The sequence below is a fragment of the Apus apus genome, chromosome 5, assembly GCF_020740795.1.
Source record: "Apus apus isolate bApuApu2 chromosome 5, bApuApu2.pri.cur, whole genome shotgun sequence".
Lineage (NCBI taxonomy): Eukaryota > Metazoa > Chordata > Aves > Apodiformes > Apodidae > Apus > Apus apus.
In genome coordinates this window covers 58,541,705-58,562,984 of record NC_067286.1, presented here as the reverse complement: position 1 = coordinate 58,562,984, position 21,280 = coordinate 58,541,705, and the positions used below count along the sequence as shown (strand labels likewise).

Below are 21,280 nucleotides of genomic sequence, written 5' to 3'. Positions count from 1 at the left end.
GCAGCAGGAATAATTGAATTTCATGCAAGGTGCTTCTGAATGGAATTGATGAGAACCCCTGAGGCAGGGTACACATGGTAGCCATCCTCCCTGATAGCCATCCTTCCTGTTAGCCATCCTCCCCACCTCTGCCTGCTCTCCTTCCCACTGCACAAGGGGAAATACTGTGCTGAGGAGCCTTGCTTGGCTTTAATGCAGAAGCTAGATCATAATTAGAAGCCACCGCCCACCCCAGGGAGAGAAACCATTTCCAGTGAAGATTATTATCCTGAGTGAACGTGAGCAAACACATTTCATAGGGGAGCTTTTAAAAAGGCAATTTCTTGTGGTTGCTTCATCCACGTTTCTGCCCTACTGGTTGACATTTCAGCCAAAATAACCCGTTTTTTTCCACAAAGAAGCCAGGAAGGGGGAAGGCCATGTGTATTTTTCCAAGGCTGGCCTACACTGGAAGCCCCTTGCAGGTTCCAAATGTGCTGCTTTGCCTGCATTCTTTTGTGCAAACATGCTGTGAAGCAGCTAAGGTCCTTAAAATGTTTGTGGGCGTCAGTCAGTTCCCCGTGGAGATGAATGGGGACATTCAAGCATCTTGAACTATAGTTTCATGTAGTTCATCAGCCACACTTGGTAGTTGTTTTTCTGGAGGCCCTCCCATCAATCTTAACAGCTGGAGATGCAATTTATTTTATGTCACACCTCAGCTGCTTTGGAGGAAAGAGGCTCATGTCGAAGAGGCACTTTTTCTGGTATTTTGGGCAAAGATTAGTTTAAACCCAAGACCTGGCTGTCCTTTACCCCCAGCTCTGAAGGTGTAGCTCCTGCAGGGCCCCATACAGTGTGTGCTGACAGCTGCAAGGGCTCCAAGTGTGACACACACACACAAAAAAAGAGCAGCTACTAAGAGCAAGACCCCTCCCCTTCCTTCCTACATAGCCAGGCAAATGCTGGATCTGCAAATGCCTGTGGTCTCTTCCTTCTGGGTGTGTGCTGGGATCCGAACTGGAAACCACAGCTTAGTGCCTAGGAAGACCTTTGCCTCGTGGTGCAGTTCGTGCTTTGCGTGTCTGCTGCCCCCGGGCACAGCCTGGGGGGCGAGGAACGGTTACTCTGCAAGGGGAGGGGGGTCCTGCCCCACCAGGAACGATGCTGCCTTTCCAGAAGGGAAGGACGCTGCTCTGCAAGGGGAGGGGGGGACGCTACCCCACGAGCAGGGAGTGATGCTGCCTTGCCAAGAGGGGTGCGAGGAGAGGAGCGGGGATGCTGTCCCGCAGGAGGGAGGGGATGCTGTCCCGCAGGAAGGAGGGGATGCTGTCCCGCAGGAAGGAGGGGATGCTGTCCCGCAGGAGGGAGGGGATGCTGTCCGGCAGGAGGGAGGGGATGCTGTCCCGCAGGAGGGAGGGGATGCTGTCCCACAGGAGGGAGGGATGCTGTCCTACAGGAGGGAGGGATGCTGCTTCGCAGGAAGGAGGGGATGCTGAGCTGCAGCAGGGAGAGACCCTTTCCGGGAGGAGGAGGGACGCTGCCCCGCACGTAGGGCTGGCCCGGGGTCCCTGAGTCCCTTCCCCAACCCCGCGCTCTCCGGAGCGTGCGAGCAGGTGCCCGCGGAGCCGCCCGCCTGCCGGGGGGCGGGCCGGGGGCTGGCGGCGGGGGGCGGGGGGCTGCCGGCAGAGCCCTCCCCGCCGGCCCGGGGGGCGGTGGCTGCGGCGGGAGGCGGCGGCAGCGCGGAGCGGCGCGGAGCGGGGCTGGGGCCGGGCCGGGCCGCAGGTGAGGGCGCGGGGGGCGCGGGGGGCGCGGGGGGCGAGCCCCGCTCCGGAGGGAGCCGCGGGGGAGGCGACGTGCGGGGGGTGCCGGGGTCGGTCTGGGCGGCTGCGGGGGCGACCCCAAGGAACCGCCACCATCCCTTCGGAGGGGTTCGGGGGGTGCCCCTTGCGCCGAGCGGGGGGCACCGGTGGGGCGGCAGCCGCGGATCCCCCACCCCCAAACTTGCCGGGCTGCGGCGGGGCCGGGCTCCGGGCTCCGGGCAGCAGCGGCTGCGTGCGGGCTTCTCTCTCACGCGCATCTCTCAGCTGAGAGAATTTTTGCATAAATCAAACCCCCCCCGGCGAGCGCACCCCGCCAGAGCCCCTGTTTTAATCATCTTCCTACTTAAAAGCAGAATGCAAAACACTGTGTGCAAAGATTGCCCGGAGTCACTGAGCCAGTCCCAGAGAAGTTGGTCTGTTTGCAGTGACACATTTTTGCGCCTTTCTATCCCAAACCGTTCTGAAGGTGTTTTATGGCAACACTTCCCCCCCCCCCCCCCCCTCTTTTTCCTGCTTTTTTTTAAGGGTGACATATATCTCACAATATCATACATTTGATGAGCACAGGCGGTGTTATAACTGAGGCTGCCATGGAAGGCGTGCATGTAGTATAAATAAGCTCCCTTCTGGCCATGTGATTTCACTTTTGTATTCCACGAGCCTCCTTTTTGTATTCTTGTGTTTTTGCATATTGTCATATTGTCATATGGTGCATTAAAGATAAAAATATCTGCTGTCTCAGGGTGTAATTTCCCTAGCTGGAACTGTGAGTGCATATGGAGAGGAAGACTCAGCTCACTGTAGGAGAAGAAACTACAGGCGCGTGCATGTGTAATGTGTATTTGCCGTTATAAGGGGCAATTTAAAAAATCCCCTTGACCACACGAAATAGCAAAATAGTGGTTGAACATCACTGGGTTGATATCTTGGTGGCCTTATTTTGTCTTTGGATATATGGTGCTAATTAGTGGCAAAAAACAGCTATGGTGCATCCTGAGGCAGAACTGCTTTTCCAGCCCAGGTCTGCGTCTCAGCATGAAGTTCTTTTAAAATATATACTTTTCAATACTTGTTGTTGTTGTTTTTAACATTTGTTTGTTGTGTTACAGGTAAAAGATGGAAACGTTGGCCATGCTTCACATAACCTGCGAGAGGAACTGAAGCAGAAAGCAGAGCTGAGACAAAGCAGCATCTGACCTTGTCACTGGGGGGCAGAAAACAGCCACTGGCTGCCGCTGGTTTTACTGGTGCTTCAATCAAGCTCCCTGTGCAATGTGGAAGTGCAGTTCTTTCCAGGTCCGTGGGGTGAATAAAAATTGTTAACTCTTGGCTTGATTTGTCGTCCTTTCGGGGGAAAAAAAAAAAACCGAAACACACAAAAAAAGAGTAATATCAGACTGGCAATTAAGTACTCGTGTTGATAGACTGAGCACAATTTGAAGTGGGTTGTCCCGGAGGTGACTCTGGCCAGCAAAGCCAAGGAGAAGCTTGTTCAACTTCATGTCTACCCAGGATTCCTTGGAGAGGTGATAAAGTGAGTAATGAGACAAAGTGGGAGTTATAAAGCAGATGCAATAGCTTCAGCAGAACTTCTCATGATGGACACAGAGGCTCATTAAAAGGCAACTAACATTATTTTGAAAACAATTTGAGGAGAAAATGCACTTTTAGCATCTCTGCAGTTCATGTGTCTGATACATTAATCCAGAAAATCAATAATATCACACAAACGAAGGAGAGGAACAAATATGGCAAAGGCAGCTAATGAAATTCAAATGGAGAACCCAAGAGAGGTAGAAACTCACAGCACAGGGGCAACGTGCTCCCCATCAGAGGAACAGGCAGAAAAACCCTCCATGCTCTGTTTTAGGAAGAGGAAGTCCTGTAAGAAGAGGCTGACGGTGAAGGATGCATGTGAAGCAGCTTCAGAGGAGAAAAGCCAATGCATCAGTGCTGAGGCAAAAGTTCCTAATCAATCACAATCCTCCAGAGGAGCCTGGGCAGCCATCAAAAACCTCACAAAACCTCGGAGAAGGCAGAAATCCTCCTCGAGCAAGAAGGCACCCTCTGATTCCCAAGTGCAGCTGGAGGTGGATGCTGAGGAAGGCTGTGCACAAGGCTTCCCAAAGAAACGAGTGAGCTCTGGAGTGAAGATGCCCTGCGTGCGGTTCTCCAGAGGCAAGAAAAAACCCAGCCCCTCTGAAGCAGTGGAGGAGTCAGAGGACAGTGTTCAAGCAAATGAGGTGATGGGTGTCGTGAATAAAGCTAGTGAAGAGCAGGAGGATTTGCCCCCGATGGACAAGTCTGACTCCTTCAGCCCGGCCTCTGTGCAGGAGGACCAGGATACAGCAAAGGAAAGTGCTGATTCCATTGGGAAGAGTGAGCCCTTGACAGAGCCCACAACTGAAGCAGAGGAACATAGGGAGTGCACCATTGAGTCAGAGATAACAGAGTCAGAGACAGTTAATGAAACAGCCCAGGAAAAGCTGCAGGAGGGGAGCCTGCCCCAAACCACAGTCCACATGGAGGGCAGGGAAGATGCTCCCGAAGTGCCTGCTTCCCAGGATCAATCCGACAGTGCCCCTGAAACCGCTGAGCTGCAGGAAATCCCTAATATCTGCAAAGAGCTGCCCGAAGGGGATGAATCAGAAAAGAGCATAAATCTTCCTGAGGAGTGCAAAGCCCAAGAGACAGTAATGGATTTCAGTCCGTCGGAGTCCAAAGATGATGCAGTGAGCATGCAGGGCTGCTCCAGCCATCAGGTGACCCTAGAAGCCAACGTGGGCGTTGGGATTGTCATCACTGTCACCGAAGCTGAGGACTCTGATCACACCGACTCCGACCAGGCCTACGAGCTGTCCCCTGTCTTGCAGCGAAATAAGCAAAAAGGGAATAAAAAATCAAGCGGGGGCTTTGATTTTGGTAAAAAAGAGGGCCCCGCGGCTGGCGGTGGTCCCCAGGTGGAGGAGAAAGGTCCAGGTGACCAGGGGCAAAGAACGGGGGAACAGTACGAACTGCTCCTCATAGAAACGGCATCTTCCCTCGTGAAGGCAGCCATCCAGTCATCCATAGAGCAGCTGGTCAACGAAATGGCCCTGGAACAGAACAAACACAACAGTTTTCTGTGATGGCAGCGATGCCCCCAAAATAAGAGTACAAGGGATGATTTAAAACTGCATTTGGCCTGGGTGGGGAGAGCTTGAGAGGCTCCCGGGGCTGAGATGTAGTTAATTCTGCATGCCCGTTCAGTTGTGTACCTCTGTGAAACAGATCCTGGGGTGTGGGGCAGACCCTGCTACCTACACCCTGCCCCCTGGGGCTTCAGGCAGCGCCATCGACTGCAGCTGTGGGGAAAGGAAGGTGTTGCAGTGACTGCATTTTCATTTAATTGGTATCTTTATGCCAAAGCCATATTTCTGCTGTCATTCACACCAGGTTTCCCTGCTGTCCATGCTGTAGATCTGTATGTACCATGCATTTAGTGAAAAGGTCCCGAGAGGTGGCAAGCACCCCACCCGCTGCTAGGCTGGATTTGGGACACATGGGACATGGCTGGAAGTTTGCCCTGGGGTTTGGTGCAGATGAGGGAGGGTGAAGTGACTGAGTTGTTAACATGAAGACATTAGTGCCAGACAGGCTCAGGCCTGTGTTTAGTATTGCAAACAGGTACTGGCTACGTACAGATGCCAGAAGCCGTGGTCACCCCCACAGTCACATCCCATGGAGCCGGCTGGTTGCAGCAAGCAGCATTTTTCCATTTAGCCCCTGTCACAAGCTCCCTGTGCATTTCCAGACACGTTAAAGCCCAGCATCAGCTGCTCACCTTGCTGACCCTGGGCTGTGCAAATGCCAAGAAAACGACAGCGCTTCGTCTGCCGGGGGCCTGTTCTTGCACCATTAAGCCCGATGGGCAAAATTCCCGGTGGCATCGGCAGCATGGGCTGGGCAGGAGAATTCCCACTGCAGGCAGCTCCTCTCTGTCCTTCACCTTCCTCCATCCAAATCATGATGCCAGGGTGAAGCTCTCCTCGGATGTAGCATATTTTTGATATGTGGCATGTGATATAAATAGCAGTGAGCTGCATGAGTGTTAGCAGTCAGCGATTCCCTCGGTTGACACAGTTTGGGTAGCTGCCATGTGCTGCCGGCCCTGGAATTCCTTGGAGTGGGGAGGAGATTTGGTGTGAGCGTCCCCAAGTGCTGGCAGCAGCCTGTCCCACACCTTTCTCCCCCTTGCTGGAAAACCTGCCTGACTTCAGCAAGCCTGAGCATCCCTTGGGAAAGGTGCATTACGCCCGACTTGCCGCTGCCGAGCTCTGGCTGGCTCCGACATGCCATGTAGCTTGGTCTGGAACGTGCAGGGAAACGTTGGAGTGATCTTACCAAAGTCCTCAGGGAAAAAAAAAAATCTAGACATGAGGACCTGGAGACACAGCCATAAAATGCCCAGACAGGCCAATTGCCATCAAAACTCATGAACTGCCCAGCTCTGAGGGGGTTTGCACCAGTGTGGCGTGTGTGTGCAAGCATCGCCTCTAACTACCAGCTCTCCAGGAGAAAGGAGCCTTTTAATAATTTGAGATGACATCTGCACGGCTGGGATTTGTGTACAGCTGCGTGCAAGTCAGCCTGTTCTTCTGAGAAAATTCTCCTGCGTGTTTCTCAGCCATTACAGAAATAGCAGCCTGGCTTGGCAATTGCTCACTGACCATAGGCGGTTCGCTGAGATTTCCCTTCCCAGCCTAGGTTTTGGATTCCTGTTAAAATACAAGGGCTGTAAACTTTCCTACTACCCAGTGCACAACCACATTTTAAACTTTGATAAAGCATCCCCGTTGTTATGAGAGGACTGGAAGCAGTGACTGCCACAGCTTGTTCCTGTGCAAGTGAATCTTAAGAAAAAACGGAGGGGGTTAAAATAAAGGGTTGTCTTTTACTGTGGGTTTATTTAATAAGTTATCAGATATTGATAATTCAGTGTGTACAATGTTAATGGCTTTGGGCTTCATACTGGCCCTTCTAGGTATTTTGCCATAGTTTTGAAAGAGACTTTTTAAGGACTTTTATGTACCTTTGGAGCTGCTGCAGCCCCCCAAGAAGAGCCATACTGATCCTGGAGCTCACTTATGGGATAGCACAGGATTGCTGGGCACCATGACAGGTCATGGACAAGGGCTGCAGCATCTCTGTGGAGCCCTGCTGGTGTTGGCAGCAGAGAAGGATGTTTGGGCTCCAGTAAAGAAGTGCAAAATGACACTGCAGGGCCTGGCTGTCATCTCCTGTCAGCCCACTAAGCAGTGCTGGGAGGATTTCATATGTTTCTGTATTGCCTTTTAGATACAAAGCATCTTCAAAAGTAGAAGAATGGCAGAAATGTTTTGGTCCAGCTTGGACCCTGCGACTGTAGCTCCATGTCCAGGGTTGTGTTTGCATCATTTCTGTAGCTGTTGTTTTGGTTTTTTTCCCCACAGTTATTGCTGTACATATAACTGATGATTATTTCATTAAAGTTGAATGTACCTGTTGTTTTCTTGCCTCGTGATTGAGTGGGCAGCTGTGGAGAGATTTTATATACAAAAGGATAAACTCAGAGTAGTGCTCCATTGCATCCAGCTTTTTCAGGCAGTGAGCAGAAAGAAATCATAAAGTTGGTAGCAGGCCTGAACCTCTGCAGGCTTGCGGCTCTTGTGCTCTCTTTATTAAGGTTTCCATGTGGTTGTTGGCCAGTCATTTCCATATGCAGAGTCCTGAATGCCCAGGAGCTGCTGTAAGGTGTTTGGGAAGGATCACAAATTTCCAGTGGCTAAGAAAAACCATCCTGCTGCCCAACAGTTGTATTTCCTACAGGATGCCCCACACCACCAGAGGACAATATTTGAGGCTCTGCACACTGAGTGGGTCAAACCCTGCGGTGTGTGGAGTGGCATGGCTCTTGCTGATCCCACACAGTATTTTGGTTTTCTCCACGAGCCACTGGTTCATCCTTTCTGCTCCCAGGGCTCCAGGTTTCTATTCCCAGGTGTGGTTTAGTGCTGATGAGGTCCACAGTGGGGCCAGCACCTCAGAAAGGGGAGCAGCACATTTGGTGCTTCAGCACCTTCTGTTATGGTACAAACATACCCCATACCCTAATTTTATTTTATTTTATTTTTTTTGCCTAACATCATGTAATTTCTCAGTTTTTCTTTATAACATACAGAAAATGTGGGGGAAAAGGAAGTTCCACATTTTTAATAGTATATATTCTAGAACATAATATAGACTCATAAAAGCCACTAATGACTGAATTATGACTCTCTGCTCCTTCATTATGATTAGAGAGTTGAACATTAATAAAATATTTTTTCTTTTGGAGAAGGAATGTTGAATTTACTATTGTGAAGGAATCCCAGGCCCGGAAAGCTGTGAGGACATAACTGTCTGGTTGTGCCAGACAGTTGGTTTTAGGACCATGTTCCTCACTAACAGCTGAAATAAACTGGAGTAACACATAAACTTGGTTTTTTTTAGCCTCCTTCAAATTGCTTTTGGGCCATCCACCTCCTCTTCCAGAAGTTTGTTGCTTGCTGCCCTGTTGAATGATGGAAGTGGTTGCTTTGCAGCAGCACCTGGTGAATTACTTGGTTCTTCTGCTCACCTCATGGCCTGTGCTGCTGCTTCATCTCCCAGATATTTCCAGTGCTCCTCTCAGCAGGGACAATTTGGCTTTATATTCAAAAAGTCCCCTCAGCTTTTAAAAAAAATTTCTTTCCTCTCAGCTTTTCTTATATCAGCAGCAAGTAAAGAGTGTTTAAATAGTATAACTCATGCCTAGGAACACTTCCAGGGAAATAAAAATCTTTTTATAGCAACACAGCCCAGCAAGAAAACAAGTGTATCCACTGAAAAGTTCCGTGTGGAAATTGCTGGTAGACAATGATGGCACAAACATATATAGCATGTTCTTTCCTTCCCTGGGACACATGGAAAATGCATGAGAAGTGCTCAGGCTGCTTAGGGCCAGATCTCCAGCTGCTGAAGGTCACTGCAGCTCCCTGTGCTTCAAAGGACCAAATCCACAGCAGCCAGGAATCCCGCTTTTGAATCTGAGATGCTGACCCTGCATAAATGATGGACATTTTCATGCGTGTGCTTATGTACAAATTTGAAAATGTAACACCTGTTTCCATACCTGCGTATAAGAAGCTGAGTAAATTCACAACATGCAAGGGAATCCTGGTCTGTGCTCAGGATGGATGGGTGGAAGCCAGACCCTGCTGAAGGACCCACATAGGGGCAGTGAAGCCCTAATATTGCCTGTCTTATGGATACAGGGTTTCAACACGAGTAACCCAAAACGATGACATTCTCCAAGAGAACAGAGTGATTTCATTCATTTGGTTTAATATTGGTTTACATCTGCAGTTTTATTTCCCAGATAAATGGTTCTTGTTAGCTCTTGTTGAGTGGTATTAAAACAATAAGACACTTTAATCTGCAACCAGATAAAATTTTTATATGTATTTTTTTTTTAAATAACCAAGCAACTAATCAGAGGATGTTATTTCTTATTCAGTTCTTTAAGCAACAATTTAGGTTACCAGTTTTTAGAAGGCACAACTTCCATATTTATTTCTTTTTTTCCTTATCTTTCTTTTTTTTTTTTTTTTTTTTTTTTTTTCAGAGAATTGTGAAGAGCACAGTTCTCTGCTAAATTACGGGATTTTTCTGAAGTGGGGTGAAAGTTCATTTAGCTGGAAAGTGGATGTCAGCTGAACTACCCAAACCCAGCATTTAAAAATAGCTTTTGTTGCATAAAAACTGAGAAACACGCTGGATAGAAATGCGGGGAAGAAGTTAAGAAAACACATTCTGCAATTCAAATTGCTGAGATGAAAGTAGCTAGAGATGACTGGCAGTCACCCCATCAGGCTCGAAGTTAGATTTAGCAGATGCCATCCTCTCAGACCTCTTTGTTCTTGAAGAGATACCCCCTCCCCTCCAAGGTGGGGGCCCCAGCAGGGTCCCTTCTGCAGGTTCCCGTTGTCCTCGCGGGTGGTGCCTTCCCAGCACCAGCTCCTCACCAGCGCACGGACACGCCGAGCACCACCGTGCCCTTGTCCCACAGTTCGCAAGCTCTCATCCTGAGCGCGATGCCATCTCCCTGCCTCCATGGACCGCACGGCCGCGGGAGGGCTCCGTGCCCGGCGGGGGAGGGAGGCAGCTGGCTGGGAAGCGCTCCGGCTCCTGCGGTGCTTCGGAGCATCCCCAGCGGGGAGGAGGAGGAGGAGGAGGAGGAGGAGCCATGCCTCCCCTCACCCTTTCCAGCAGCCCCAGCCTCTCGCTCGCTGCCCCCGCAGGCTGCGGCTGCACCGGGCGGGCGCTGCGCCGGGTTTCGTGGCAGCCCAGCCAGCTTGAGGCTGAATTTGCATTTGGTTTCCTAGCTGGAGGGAGGCAGGAAAGGCCGAAGAGCTGGAAGCCTGCCTCGTGTTCCGAGTCTCGCTGAGGTTCGCAGCGCAGCTGCCAGCCTGCGGGCACGCCGCAGCGGGCTGGGGGGGCGGGGGGCGGCAGGCGTGTGCAACAGGCACAACAGGAACGCACACCTGCACCCTGCTCGTTCCAGCGATGAGTAAGCGGCTCACACAACCGCACCGCAGGCATAAACAGGGGCTGGTAGGGGATGCTCAGCCCCTAATGACAGGCGCCGGCGCCTGCTCTGCTGGGCCCGGCCTCGCTGCGGGGCGAGCGGGTCCCTGCGGGATGGCTGCGGGGTGACCCTGAGCAGCAGCCTCCACCCCCGCCGTGGCTGCGCTTTCGGCTGCAGTTTGGCGGGGCTGGACCGGTTCCCCCGAGGCCTGGCTCGACGCTTGACACTCTGCTTTGCATTCTTCTTCTGTGTCCTGCATGCCCCGTGCTCTTCAGACCTTCTCAAGGGCATCTCAGCTCAGGAGAAAACCAGCCTAAATCAGCAGACAAGGTTTTGAGCTTTGCTGCGCCTTTGTTCTGAAAGTGCAGCGTTTGGTTTAGAATAGTTGGTGGAAACGTTTCCTCTTTTAGGCTGCTTTTGAAGTTGTGTCATTACTTCTAATGAAACATGCAAATCTGGTAAATGCTGCAAGTGCATCTTGGGGAAATCAGTCCTGACACAGCTCTGGTTGTACATATCTAACTGGCATGGAATTTAGGGCAGATTCATCCTCATTACCTTTTCATCCTCATTCCTTATGGCTCCAAATCTGTTTTCCTAGTGCTGGACTGCTGGGAAGCCCCCTCAGTAGCAGTCCTTTTTGCCATAACATGGCAAGAGGGGGAAAGAAAAAGCTGGGGTTTACTAAACAGCAAAGCAGAAGTGGTTGCAGAGGTATGGAATGCCCTGCTGCTGGCAGATTGCTGTGGGAGGGCTTGGAAAAGCCAAGAAGAAACCTCTCACCTTGGCCACATGGTCCCATTCAATAATGCTGACTTGCATATGCGGAGATCACTTCTCACTACATTTCGAAAGGCTTCACTTGCATGGGATTTATACCTCCTGCCTCCAAAACAGCAGAAAACTATTCAGAAGCCTCTGGGGAGAGCTCACAGCAGCCTTCAATATCTGAAGGGGGCCTACAGAAAAGGTGAGGAGGGACTTTTTACAAGGACTCGTAACAAGAGGACAAGGGGTAATGGATTAAAACTGGAAAAGGGAAGATTTAGGTTAGACATTAGGAATAAATTCTTCAGTGTGAAGATGGTGAGACACTGGCACAGGTTGCCCAGAGAAGTTGTGGATGCCCCATCCCTGGAAGTGTTCAAGGCCAAGTTGGATGGGGCTCTGAGCAACCTGATCTAGTGGGAAGTGTCCCTGCCCATGCAGGGGGTTGGAACTAAATGATCTTTAAGGTCCCTTCCAACCCAAACCATTCTATGATTCTCTGATTCTGATTACACTCTATCTGGAAAGCTCATGATGGCATTATTTCATAGCTTTATTTTTAACTGCAGTGCTCACTGCTTCAGGTTTACATCCTGACAACAAATCTGTTTTTCCTTTTTAACCTTCTCAGCATGCAGAGATGTCCCAAACCCCTCTGGTGAAGGGTGCTGCAGCCATGGACAGGCTGTGTCAGCTCTTCTGCATCCTCGCACGCTGCTGCCTTGTTTTGCAGTGATTTGACAGACAACACATGAGGAAAGAGCCTGCCTGAATGGCTCGTGTAGCCAGATGGCTGAAGACACATGTTGTAACCATAGTCTGTGCAGAAGGTAAAATTAGCTGAAGGGTTTTTTTATCCTGCATGGATGGGGGGTGGGGGTGGGGGGGGTAGCATGGCCCAGCCATCACCTCCTGGGCAGTTTGCAGGCAAGAGCTGGCATTGCTCTACCCCAGCCACCCAAAAAATCAAAGCTGAAGAGGTAAAATCCAAACATTTGTTGGTGAACATTGAGAGGGGCCAGGTTACCATTTAAGGACAACTTGTACAATTAACAGGAATCAATGCCTCGCTGCTCTGGCTCTGGTAGTGCAGAAGTACAGCCTAACACTTTCACTGCACAAGTGCTACCAAATGGCATCTTCAGCCAGCACTGCAGGTGGTGAAAAGCAAGTTTCTCAGCAAAATAACCAGACCCCTGCTACAAAGGGGGAAAAATACCCTTTATTTCACACTCTTTACTAAGCAGCCCAGGAACCGTGGCCCCTGTTGGACCTGATCTGATCAGATTCAGAGCACTAAAAATATCTCAAAATGCCTATCTGAAAATTGTTTAGCATGCATTGGCAGAGAAGCCACCTAACCTACAACAGGCATGTTCAGGCCAGCACCCAGATGCATGTGGAAGTGATGGCAGCCTCTGCAGCACTTCCTGGCATTTCAGAGGTTAACCTGAGCTGGCCAAAGATTCTGCTTCCATTACAGGGCTTTGGCAGGGGTCTGATCCCCAGTCTTCCCATGTTTTTGTAAAACACAAGCTGCAGATCCCACAGCCAAAGCTCTGGTTCATTAGCTCTGCGTCCTTGATGCTGGGACCCCGTCAGAGCACAGGGCAAAGCTCTGGGGATCCCCTGGAGTTTTCAGACTTCAAGTCTCACCAGGCTGGGGCTTTCTTTGCCTAAGTCCATGTGCATCTATCAACCAATGGCAGATATCTGGGAGGAATCACCAGTATCATTATTTTGCACACTCAGACAAATTATTTTCTGTCTTCATGAAAAAACAACAACAACAACAAAACAATAAATTAGTATTTGCCAAGCTCAGCTGTGCAAGTCAGGCAGATTTTCAAGTGTGCACGGGCATAAAGGTTAAGCACTCAGTAATCCAAATGTCTTCTACATAAAGTAATAGAACTTCTGGTGATGCATCCAGGAACAGCTGCTGCCCTTGCATTCCAAACGTAACTGTCTTCTACAATTATTTTCTATTCATAAGACTTACAGAGAACGATGTTTCAAGTTAACGTAACTCGGAGCTGATGACTTCTGTCTCTCGAGCTTTTTCGACTGCTTTAATTATAAGAGCACTTCAGTGCTTGCAGTAGAAAACTGCTGAAACTGCATTTCTTGTGTTGCAAATGATGCAAAAAAATGCCTTTTACAGATGTTTGATGTCGCAGATGTTCAATACTGCAAAGCTTAGCCAAAGTACACCCTAAAAAGGGGTGTGACAATGAAAAAAAAAACAAACTACTTACAGTTATAACTTCTCGAAGACATACCGAACGTATCCATGAACACAGGGCTGATTTCAGTACGATTTCAGCCTTCCTGATGTATTTACAGGGAGCACAGCAGAGTCATTCCTACCACACAGATGCACATGGAGCTGAGACATTTGGATCATCTACCCGACTTCATAGGTTTTATTAAAGCTCCCTTTTAATGGCCAAGAAGTGAACAAAACAATCCTGCCCACAAACCAGCCTGTCCCCGAGACGCCTTCAGGGGTCCCCCCTGCTGTCACCGATACTGAGCTCTATTATCACTGCTCGCCCCTCCCTCCCGTTATCTTTGCAGAGACATCAAGGGCCATTTGACTTTCAATATCAATTAGTTTAGGCAAGTTAGGCACCTAGTCAAGTTCCAAGGTGATCACTTAGTGACTGAATAGGCTGAAAACTCCCTTTTAGCTCTTTACAGCTATACCCAAGCCAGCAGACACTCCTCTCTGTTCTTAAATTAAATGTAGGAACCCGAGTGAAGCAAGGAGCACCCACAGAAGCCAGCCCACTCGGTAAAGTGTCACACACAAAGAAGGAACGACGATAAAATACAATTTTTATTATTTACTTTTTTTTAACCACTGTGTAGAAATAGAGGTCAGCGGAACTGGAGAGCGTTTGCCCCAGTTACAAGCAACCAGTGCTGGATGTGATTTAGCTGATGCTGTTAGCCTAGGAGAGACCCAGAAGGCTCTCTTCTAGGAAATGCTCCATGTGAATCACTCCATGCTCAGACCCAGCATTTTCAGCCCTGGATGTCGGCAGGAGTTTGTTTGTTTGCTTGTTTTAAAGAAAAGCTTTTTAAGCAGAGTTGAAATGCATTCACACCAGAGCGGCTTTAATGGATACAAGCAGCTTGTCTTGCTCTCAGTCGAGCAGACAAGCACACACCAAACCGCATGTGCATTTTGTAACATCATCCGGGCAGCCTCACAGGCTGTTTGTTTTTCCCCTTTGTCTTAAAACACAATTTGGCAGCCCTCAGCGGCTCGTCCATCCCCTGGAGTGTGCAGCTCCCTGCCCAGGAGAAGCAGTAGCCACCCTTACAAAAACCTCGGATGGTCTTTTTATTCGGCAGCAATTTAATTACAGCTCTTGCTCCAGGACAGTTTCAAAGAAGACAGCTCAAGGGTCCTGACTACAAAGAGCTCTGGAGTAGGCACTTTGACAATAAACTGTTCTCACCATTGTTCAGGCTCCCCCTTTCCCAAGGCAATGACTCAACTCCACCAGGACTGGCAGGGAGCCTCCAGCTTCTCAAAAACTGGGTAATGAGATTATGAGAGCAGCTCGCAAGGCTTTGCTCTTCACTGCAAAAGCAACCTCTACTCTGTAAGAACTTTATGTACCTCTTCGGGGCCTTCAGATTAAGAGCATCTCTTGAGGGATGGGTTGGAGACTATCTGGTAGGAAGCCTGGGGTGTCTCAGGTGAAAAAATACAGAGGGACAAAACATGAATCCAAGAGGAACAAGTACAGTTTGAAACCCCTCTTGGATAAGGTACTGTTCTTCAGATTTAAAGTAATAATAAATGAAAGACAAAAAGGTTACATTTTACCATTAGAACAGGGCTCCACAAGCAGAGAAGAAATAACACATTATTTGCTTTTAGCAAGATTATAATATTTAATAATGTGTCCAATCCAAGCTATTTACAGAGTAAAAAATAGTGTTCACTGAGAAAATCCATGTGTGATATTTAATCCTGTAAAGACTTAGGTTAGGATGTGCCTTGTCTCTGAGAGGAGAGGACAAATCTTTGCATCTTTCATTCTTCCTTGCAGAGAAGATAGTACAATAAGACATCTTCATAGAGGGGCATCAAAATTTGTCTCTGCTCATGCAGAGACAGTTGACAAAGGAGGAGTTGACAAAGGAGGAGTACGAATGAGGAAAAACATATGCAAGCCCCTTGGAAAAGTAAATTTAAAATACTGTACTGATGAGGATTCCAGGACTTGTAGAAGCAAAGGTTGCCACCCCTACACCAACACCAACAGTTCCCTTGAAAAGACCAGCCTTATGGCTCTCGCATGTATTTATGCATAGATTTATTAATTGCAGTTATACAACATAAACGTCAGTATTCATCTCCTTGAGATTGCTTTTTATCAAAACCAAACTATTTGGGAAACACAGTACATATTTCCCTCTACATTTCCCTCCATCTACTTTTGGAACAGCAATTCTATGGGACACAAACAGTCCTAGGCCCTGCACAGCATATTACACGATGTCTAAACCTTACACCCAGCAATACAGTCTTTACACTCCAGTAAAGCAGAGCAGGAACAAGTTTACACTTACAAAAAAGAGGCTTCTAAGAAGGACTTAGATGGGAATAAGCTTAAGATAGAGAAGTAAAAAAAAGCAAGTACACAACTCTTCAGTGTGCAGTTCTTCACAGTTATCTCAGAGGCGACGGGAATGATGAAGACAACCAGCTGCAGAGAGCAGCCACTCACTAGGTGGAAAACACCAAATTACCCAGTTTCAGCACCTAAAGGCTACAAAAACTACTCTACCAGGATGGTATCAATGCTTTCTTGGATGAGATCTGACTCCAGTATACATTCATCTAAGTGGTCTTGGGATAAACTGGAGCTTTTCCCCACACTCTCACTGTCGCAGTAGGGACGAAACCTGGGGGTCGTGGGGCTCTCCAGCCGCTGGCAGCGGCTGTATTTGTGCTGCTTCCCTCTGTGCGTGTACATGTGTTCCAGCAACTGGCTCTTCCGGAAAAATGCGCGGCCACAGACGGTGCAACTGATTTTCCTCTTTCTTGAGAAAGAAAAGTTACAGTTCAACTCCACTGGTTCGTGGTCCTTGGAGATGAGGGAGAGCTGGCTGATCTGCAGAGGCTCCAGGTCGCTGCAGCTCGGATGCTCCAGTTGATGCTCGTCCTCCTTGAGGAGGAAGGCCCCGAGCTGGTGGCCATCCCCAGCCTCCCTGTCCTCAGCCAGAGGCTGCACCTCCCCCAGGTCGCTGCTCTCCAGGATGGAGGCCGGCACGCCGAACGGCAGCGAGCCCGAGACGTGGGTGTGCAAGTGCTGCCGCAGCCCCCCCCGGGAGTCGAAACGCTCCCCGCAGTAGTGACACAAGTGCACCCTGAGGCTGGCCTTAGCAAAGATGGGGCTTGCTACCTCTGGAGAAAGAGGGGTGCAGCTCTGGGACACCACAGGCTCCGAGTCACACCGCTCCTGCTTTACGGAGACTGAGAGCTTCGGATGCTCTTCTGCCGGCTTGGTGAGAGCAGCGGGCTGAGCTGAGGGGCGAGCGACCTGCGGGTCAAGGGAGCTATCATCCAGGCCGATGGCCAGGGAGAGCTGCAGCTGGGGGTGATCACCCTGGGCAGCAGACCCGCTGCCCACCTTGGGCAGGCTCTCCTTTGCTCCCAGGCATTCTCTGCCCGGTTTGTGTGTGGTGGAGATCTGGATGCCATACAAGTTTGAAGACTGGACCGGCTCTGGGGAGAAGACTTGGTTCATCTCGACAGCGATATGGGAGAGGTGGTCTGCGTGGAGAAAGCGGATGCCCTCCTCCAGTCGGCTCTGGCTGACTGTCTGCTTTGGCCCTTTCCCGGTGTACATGATATGCAACAAGTAACTAAATATGTCAGGCTGGATGTCTGCAGGCTGAATCTTTATGCATTCGCTGAAACAAGACAGATTATTAAGTACATACGGGGCTCCAAATGACGGTCCTGATCCATGACCTGCCCGCTCACTTGCTCTGCCATTTGCTGCTGGAGCGTGGGTGCTGCTGCCTGCCCCTTGGCTCACAGCGCTCCCCAACAAGACCTGCAGAAGTGCATGTGCCCTGTTTGCACAGCAAAGTGCTTGAGTGTACATTTATGCCCGTGAGTATGAAGGCAGCATGCACAACTGCAGGCAGGGACAGAGTGGCCTGGTCACTCACAGGCACAGTCAACTGCCACCACAAGGCAATGATGCCACCAGGTACTGGTGTGTGACACTCTAGTAATACCAGGCAAGGAATATTTGTGTGTTTAAGTAATAAATTCAGCTACTACTGCTGTGTAATCTTTATGAGCTGTGCACTGAAGTGTCAGTAAACAACATCCATCAGATAGGAAGTTCACCGATTCTCACTTCCAGCCAAAGGGCTCCGTGGCTGATGGCTGATTATTATCCTGCAAAGGAGCTGGGGCCCACATCCCTCAAAAAGGAGGGAGAATAAAGAAGGGTTCAGTTGATTACAAGCAGCAAGCCCCTGCTCAGAGGTGAGATTAGACCTTGGCATCGCTGTTGTTATACCTGTAGAACCACTCCTGACCTGGCTGGGTGAAGCATCTGAACAGCAGCTTGAAATAAATTGATGATCTCAGTCTCGGCCCTTATGTGCAAGAGTCTGAAGCACAGAACTGTGATAAGGCTCCTTGATTGCTTCAAGCCCATGGGTCCTGCCAGAAGGGACAGTTCCACCCAGCCACAAGCTAATGCAAAGCAATAAATATGTTATTTATGGGCAGGAGGTACCTGGACTGCCCCAGAGATTGCAAATCTGTGAGGTCTCACTTCAAGGCAGATTGAGGATGTTTGTTTTTGTCGGTCATGCAAATGTCTCATCTTCAAGATGTGGGGCCTGGTGTTGGTGTATGCTGACTAAGGAAGTGGTTTTAAAGGACAGCACGTTCTGGACTGGAAACGTTTAGAGAGCCGAGGTCTGTGCTGGGTTAGGAAAATAATCTCAGGCCATCTAACATCCCCAGTTACGCTCTTTTAGAAAGGGTAAAAGGCAGAAGGCTGAGTGAGCGGAGTGGTTAAAAGGTAGGAGGAGAGCTGTGTGTCCTTACCTCGTCTGATGAATAAATATCATCTTAAAATAGTTTGAAAAAGCAGCCAGCACCGCTCTGTGGGCCTTGAAGTAAACATCTCCAATGGCAACTGTGCAGTCGCACAGAAAGCCGAACTCCCGCTGCATGTTCAGCTGCTGGAGGAGGAGGACGCTGTGGCCGGTGGTATCCATGGCGTGCCTGTGAGCAAGAGAACAAGATGTTCATGTCGGGAAGAAATTACACGGCTCTCGAAATGTGCTTTTCTCGCCACTGTAAACGAGATAGGTGCCCGGCACGGAGCACGGCCTCGCAGAGCCACTTCCCTCCTCCCGACGGTCCCTGCACCCCGATTTTGTAATTTCTCCTCCCGATACCCACGTTCCACGAGCTCAAACCCTACCCGGGACTTTTCCACGTCCCGGCTACGTGCAGAGCTGTTTCTTCTACAAATTAACTACGCTCAGGGGCGCATCGGCACCAACTTTAAACCGCTGGCGTTTTTGCTGACCTCGGATTGTGCTTTTCTACCACACAACTGCGCTCGCCATCCCCCCCCCAGGCGAGCCGGGCAGCAGCGGCTCACACAGGCAGCCCTGTGTCCGCCCAACAAAGCCCCGATTGTGCCGGGCAAACCCTTACCCGCCCCGCCAGCGGCCCCTTCGCAAATAAATGCTGATATTTGCTATTGTTTCAGCTGAAAATGATTGCGGGGGTTGAGGGTGCGAGCAGGGGGGGAGGCGGTGAGCGCAGGCTCCCCGGGGAGCGTAACCAGCGCCCTGCCCTCCCTTCCTTTCTCCCTCCCTCCCTCCCTGCCGGCCCGGCCCCCCGCAGCTCTCCCGCGCCCGCGCAGCCGCTTACCCGCACGGAAGCGCAGCGCTGAGCCCGGCACCGCCCGCCCCCGCTGCCAGCCCGGCGGATGGGGTGGGCGCTGCCCCCCCCGCGCTTCCTGCCGCGGGGCCGGGCCGGGCTGGGCTGGGCCGGGCTGGGCTGGGCTGCCCCCGCCGCCACGCTGCGCCTGGGAAGAGGGAGCGCGGCCCCTTGCGCGGCTGCTGCGCGGGGTGCGCTCCCTGCGGGAGGGACCGCGTTGGGGCCCCTGAGGGGAGGGAAGGGGGGGTGGGTGAGTGTGTTTGTCTCGGGGCTGCCGAGGCGCCTTCGGAGGCTTCTCCCTGGGCTGGGGGACTTGGCTTCTTAAGGCACCCTGTGGCAGAGTATCACCTGCTGAGCTCTTCAGCTCTTCGTACAAGTGAGTTGTGGGGTTGGGTTGGTTTTTTTTTTGTTGTTGTTGTTGTTTTCGACAGAAAACAGCTATATGGTCGCCTTCCCAGTCTGCCTGCTCATGAAAATGGATGTGAAGATAAAATCTGGCTTTTTCTCTGATGTCTGCGCCCCAGGTGATTTCTTTAACCACTGGATAATCCTGTGGACACACTATTTTTCTCTCAGGCCTCCTCAAATCTCTCACTGATTTTTAAACCAGGGCTTATTTTGGGGGAGACCAGCTGTGCTGGGTCGGGCCGCAGCTGGGTGCAGCAGGGCCTGGCAGAGGAGGGGGCACAGACAGGGGCAGCGTCCCCCGACCCTGATCTCCCAGCCTCCTGCAGCTCCTCCTGGAGCACTGTCCTGAGCTGCAGCTCGTGCTTTGGTGTTCAGTCCAATCTTGGAGGTGGCTTTCCCATTAATTTTATCAAATGACTTTCTGAATCCATTTAAACTTCCAGTCGCTGCAGCCTCCTGCTGCCATCGGATTAGTTTGGTACCCACTGGTTGTTATTTTTTGCTAGAAAAGGCAGTGAAAACCGTTGTTTGTGTGTTTTCACCACATTTTTGTTGCAGTTTCATAGATCTGTCATGCCCACCTCCTTAGTGGTGTCTCTCCTTGCTCAGGGCCTCTGCAGAAGGTGTGCAGTGCTTTAGATCATTGCTGGTTTTCTCTTCGCTACTTTGCAGCTCATAATCTGACTGCATTCCTGTATTTGCAGTTTTTAATTGGGCTGTTCCCAAATCTTCAGGGCAAGTGATCCTCCTCGGCCCCAAGAATCCGTCAGTTTATGGTGGTGTTTCCAGTGGTGCCTTGAGGCAGCCTGAGTCTGGCCAGAGCATGGAGACAGGCTGAGAGAAGACAAAGCATAGGCTCCAAAGCATTTTGTTCCATGCAGTGTTTGCTGCTTATCCCACTGGCCAGTGCAACTTTGTTTTTTTCCATCAGTCTGTTTTTATTTATTCTATTTTAAATAAAAACCTTGTTGGGACCATCTTTGCCTCCTGTGTTTGTGCAAGCAGCAGGACTGAAAGTCAATGGAGGTATATTCCTGCTGCTCCTACAAATATTGGTAGCTGCTTGTCTTCCCCAAAAAGGTTGGGAATAGGTGGCTCAATGTTTTGTACTCCATTCTGGGTTATTTAACTATTTATTAACCCACATACAGAGCGAGTGGCTATTTGCAAATGCCATGCTATTTATTCAAATGATTAATTATTTACATGATATTTAGGTTGACTCTGGTCCAAAGAGGGCTCTGAAGAGCTTCAGAGAAACTGGAGCCAAAAGGATGGAACTGAAGGGAAATGAAATTTAGTGTTTTGCTATAAAGCACAAGCGATGCTACCATCCTCCTGAGCAGATATAAAGTGATAAAGCCTGTGCCCATGGGCTGAGAGCAGGACACAATCACAGCTAATCTTCATGAGTGTTTATGCTCACTCCTCAGTGGCCAAAAATAATAATAATAGATGAGGAAGGCAAGCATGGCAGGAGTGCAGAGAGGGAAAGGGGACTGCCTTGTGGCCCGACTTACTGGAGGTGGCAGAAGCTTGTGGCATGAGGCATGTGGGAGGGCTGGGACAGAACAAGGGGCTGCGCAGGCCCCACATGGGCACTCTTTTCTGGTGCTGCTCGGAGACGTGTAAGGAGCTGGAGAGAAAAAGACACTTGGACCATGAGAAAAGCAACTTTTCGGTGTGATTTGAAAACCACGACTGTGAAAGCTTACAGAAACCATT

General features: G+C 50.1%; 2 protein-coding genes and 1 long non-coding RNA gene across 4 annotated transcripts; 2 read left to right on the top strand and 1 right to left on the bottom strand.

The window, feature by feature from the left end:
• The first annotated feature begins 1,742 nt into the window (after positions 1 to 1,742).
• On the top strand, positions 1,743 to 4,990 carry AKAP5 (A-kinase anchoring protein 5). The gene is made up of 2 exons (XM_051621433.1): positions 1,743 to 1,764; positions 2,912 to 4,990. Exon 2 carries the CDS (start codon positions 3,551 to 3,553, stop codon positions 4,928 to 4,930), a length of 1,380 nt encoding a protein of 459 aa, XP_051477393.1. The 5' UTR covers positions 1,743 to 1,764; positions 2,912 to 3,550; the 3' UTR covers positions 4,931 to 4,990.
• Positions 4,991 to 15,075: 10,085 nt separating this feature from the next.
• Positions 15,076 to 19,212, bottom strand: ZBTB25 (zinc finger and BTB domain containing 25). Of its 2 annotated transcripts, none has more exons than XM_051622244.1 (3): positions 19,139 to 19,212; positions 18,299 to 18,478; positions 15,076 to 17,136 (listed from the first exon to the last, which is right to left on the bottom strand). In XM_051622244.1, exons 2-3 carry the CDS (start codon positions 18,469 to 18,471, stop codon positions 15,999 to 16,001), a joined length of 1,311 nt encoding a protein of 436 aa, XP_051478204.1. In that variant the 5' UTR covers positions 18,472 to 18,478; positions 19,139 to 19,212; the 3' UTR covers positions 15,076 to 15,998. The 2 variants fall into 2 exon arrangements, with proteins under 2 accessions (XP_051478204.1, XP_051478205.1); XM_051622245.1 differs by lacking the exon at positions 19,139 to 19,212 and adding an exon at positions 18,681 to 18,931.
• Positions 19,213 to 19,407: 195 nt separating this feature from the next.
• Positions 19,408 to 20,532, top strand: LOC127385559 (uncharacterized). Its single transcript, XR_007889701.1, has 2 exons — positions 19,408 to 19,671; positions 20,290 to 20,532. It is a non-coding gene; the product is annotated as an uncharacterized LOC127385559 (long non-coding RNA).
• Positions 20,533 to 21,280: the final 748 nt, after the last annotated feature.

Coding starts and splice junctions, on each gene's coding strand:
- ZBTB25 (XM_051622244.1), bottom strand. CDS start 18,471: ATGGATACCACCGGCCACAGCGTCCTCCTCCTCCAGCAGCTGAACATG. Junction 17,137..18,298: donor ATATTTATTCATCAGACGAG/GTAAGGACACAC, acceptor GTCTTGTTTCAG/CGAATGCATAAAGATTCAGC.
- AKAP5 (XM_051621433.1), top strand. CDS start 3,551: ATGGCAAAGGCAGCTAATGAAATTCAAATGGAGAACCCAAGAGAGGTA.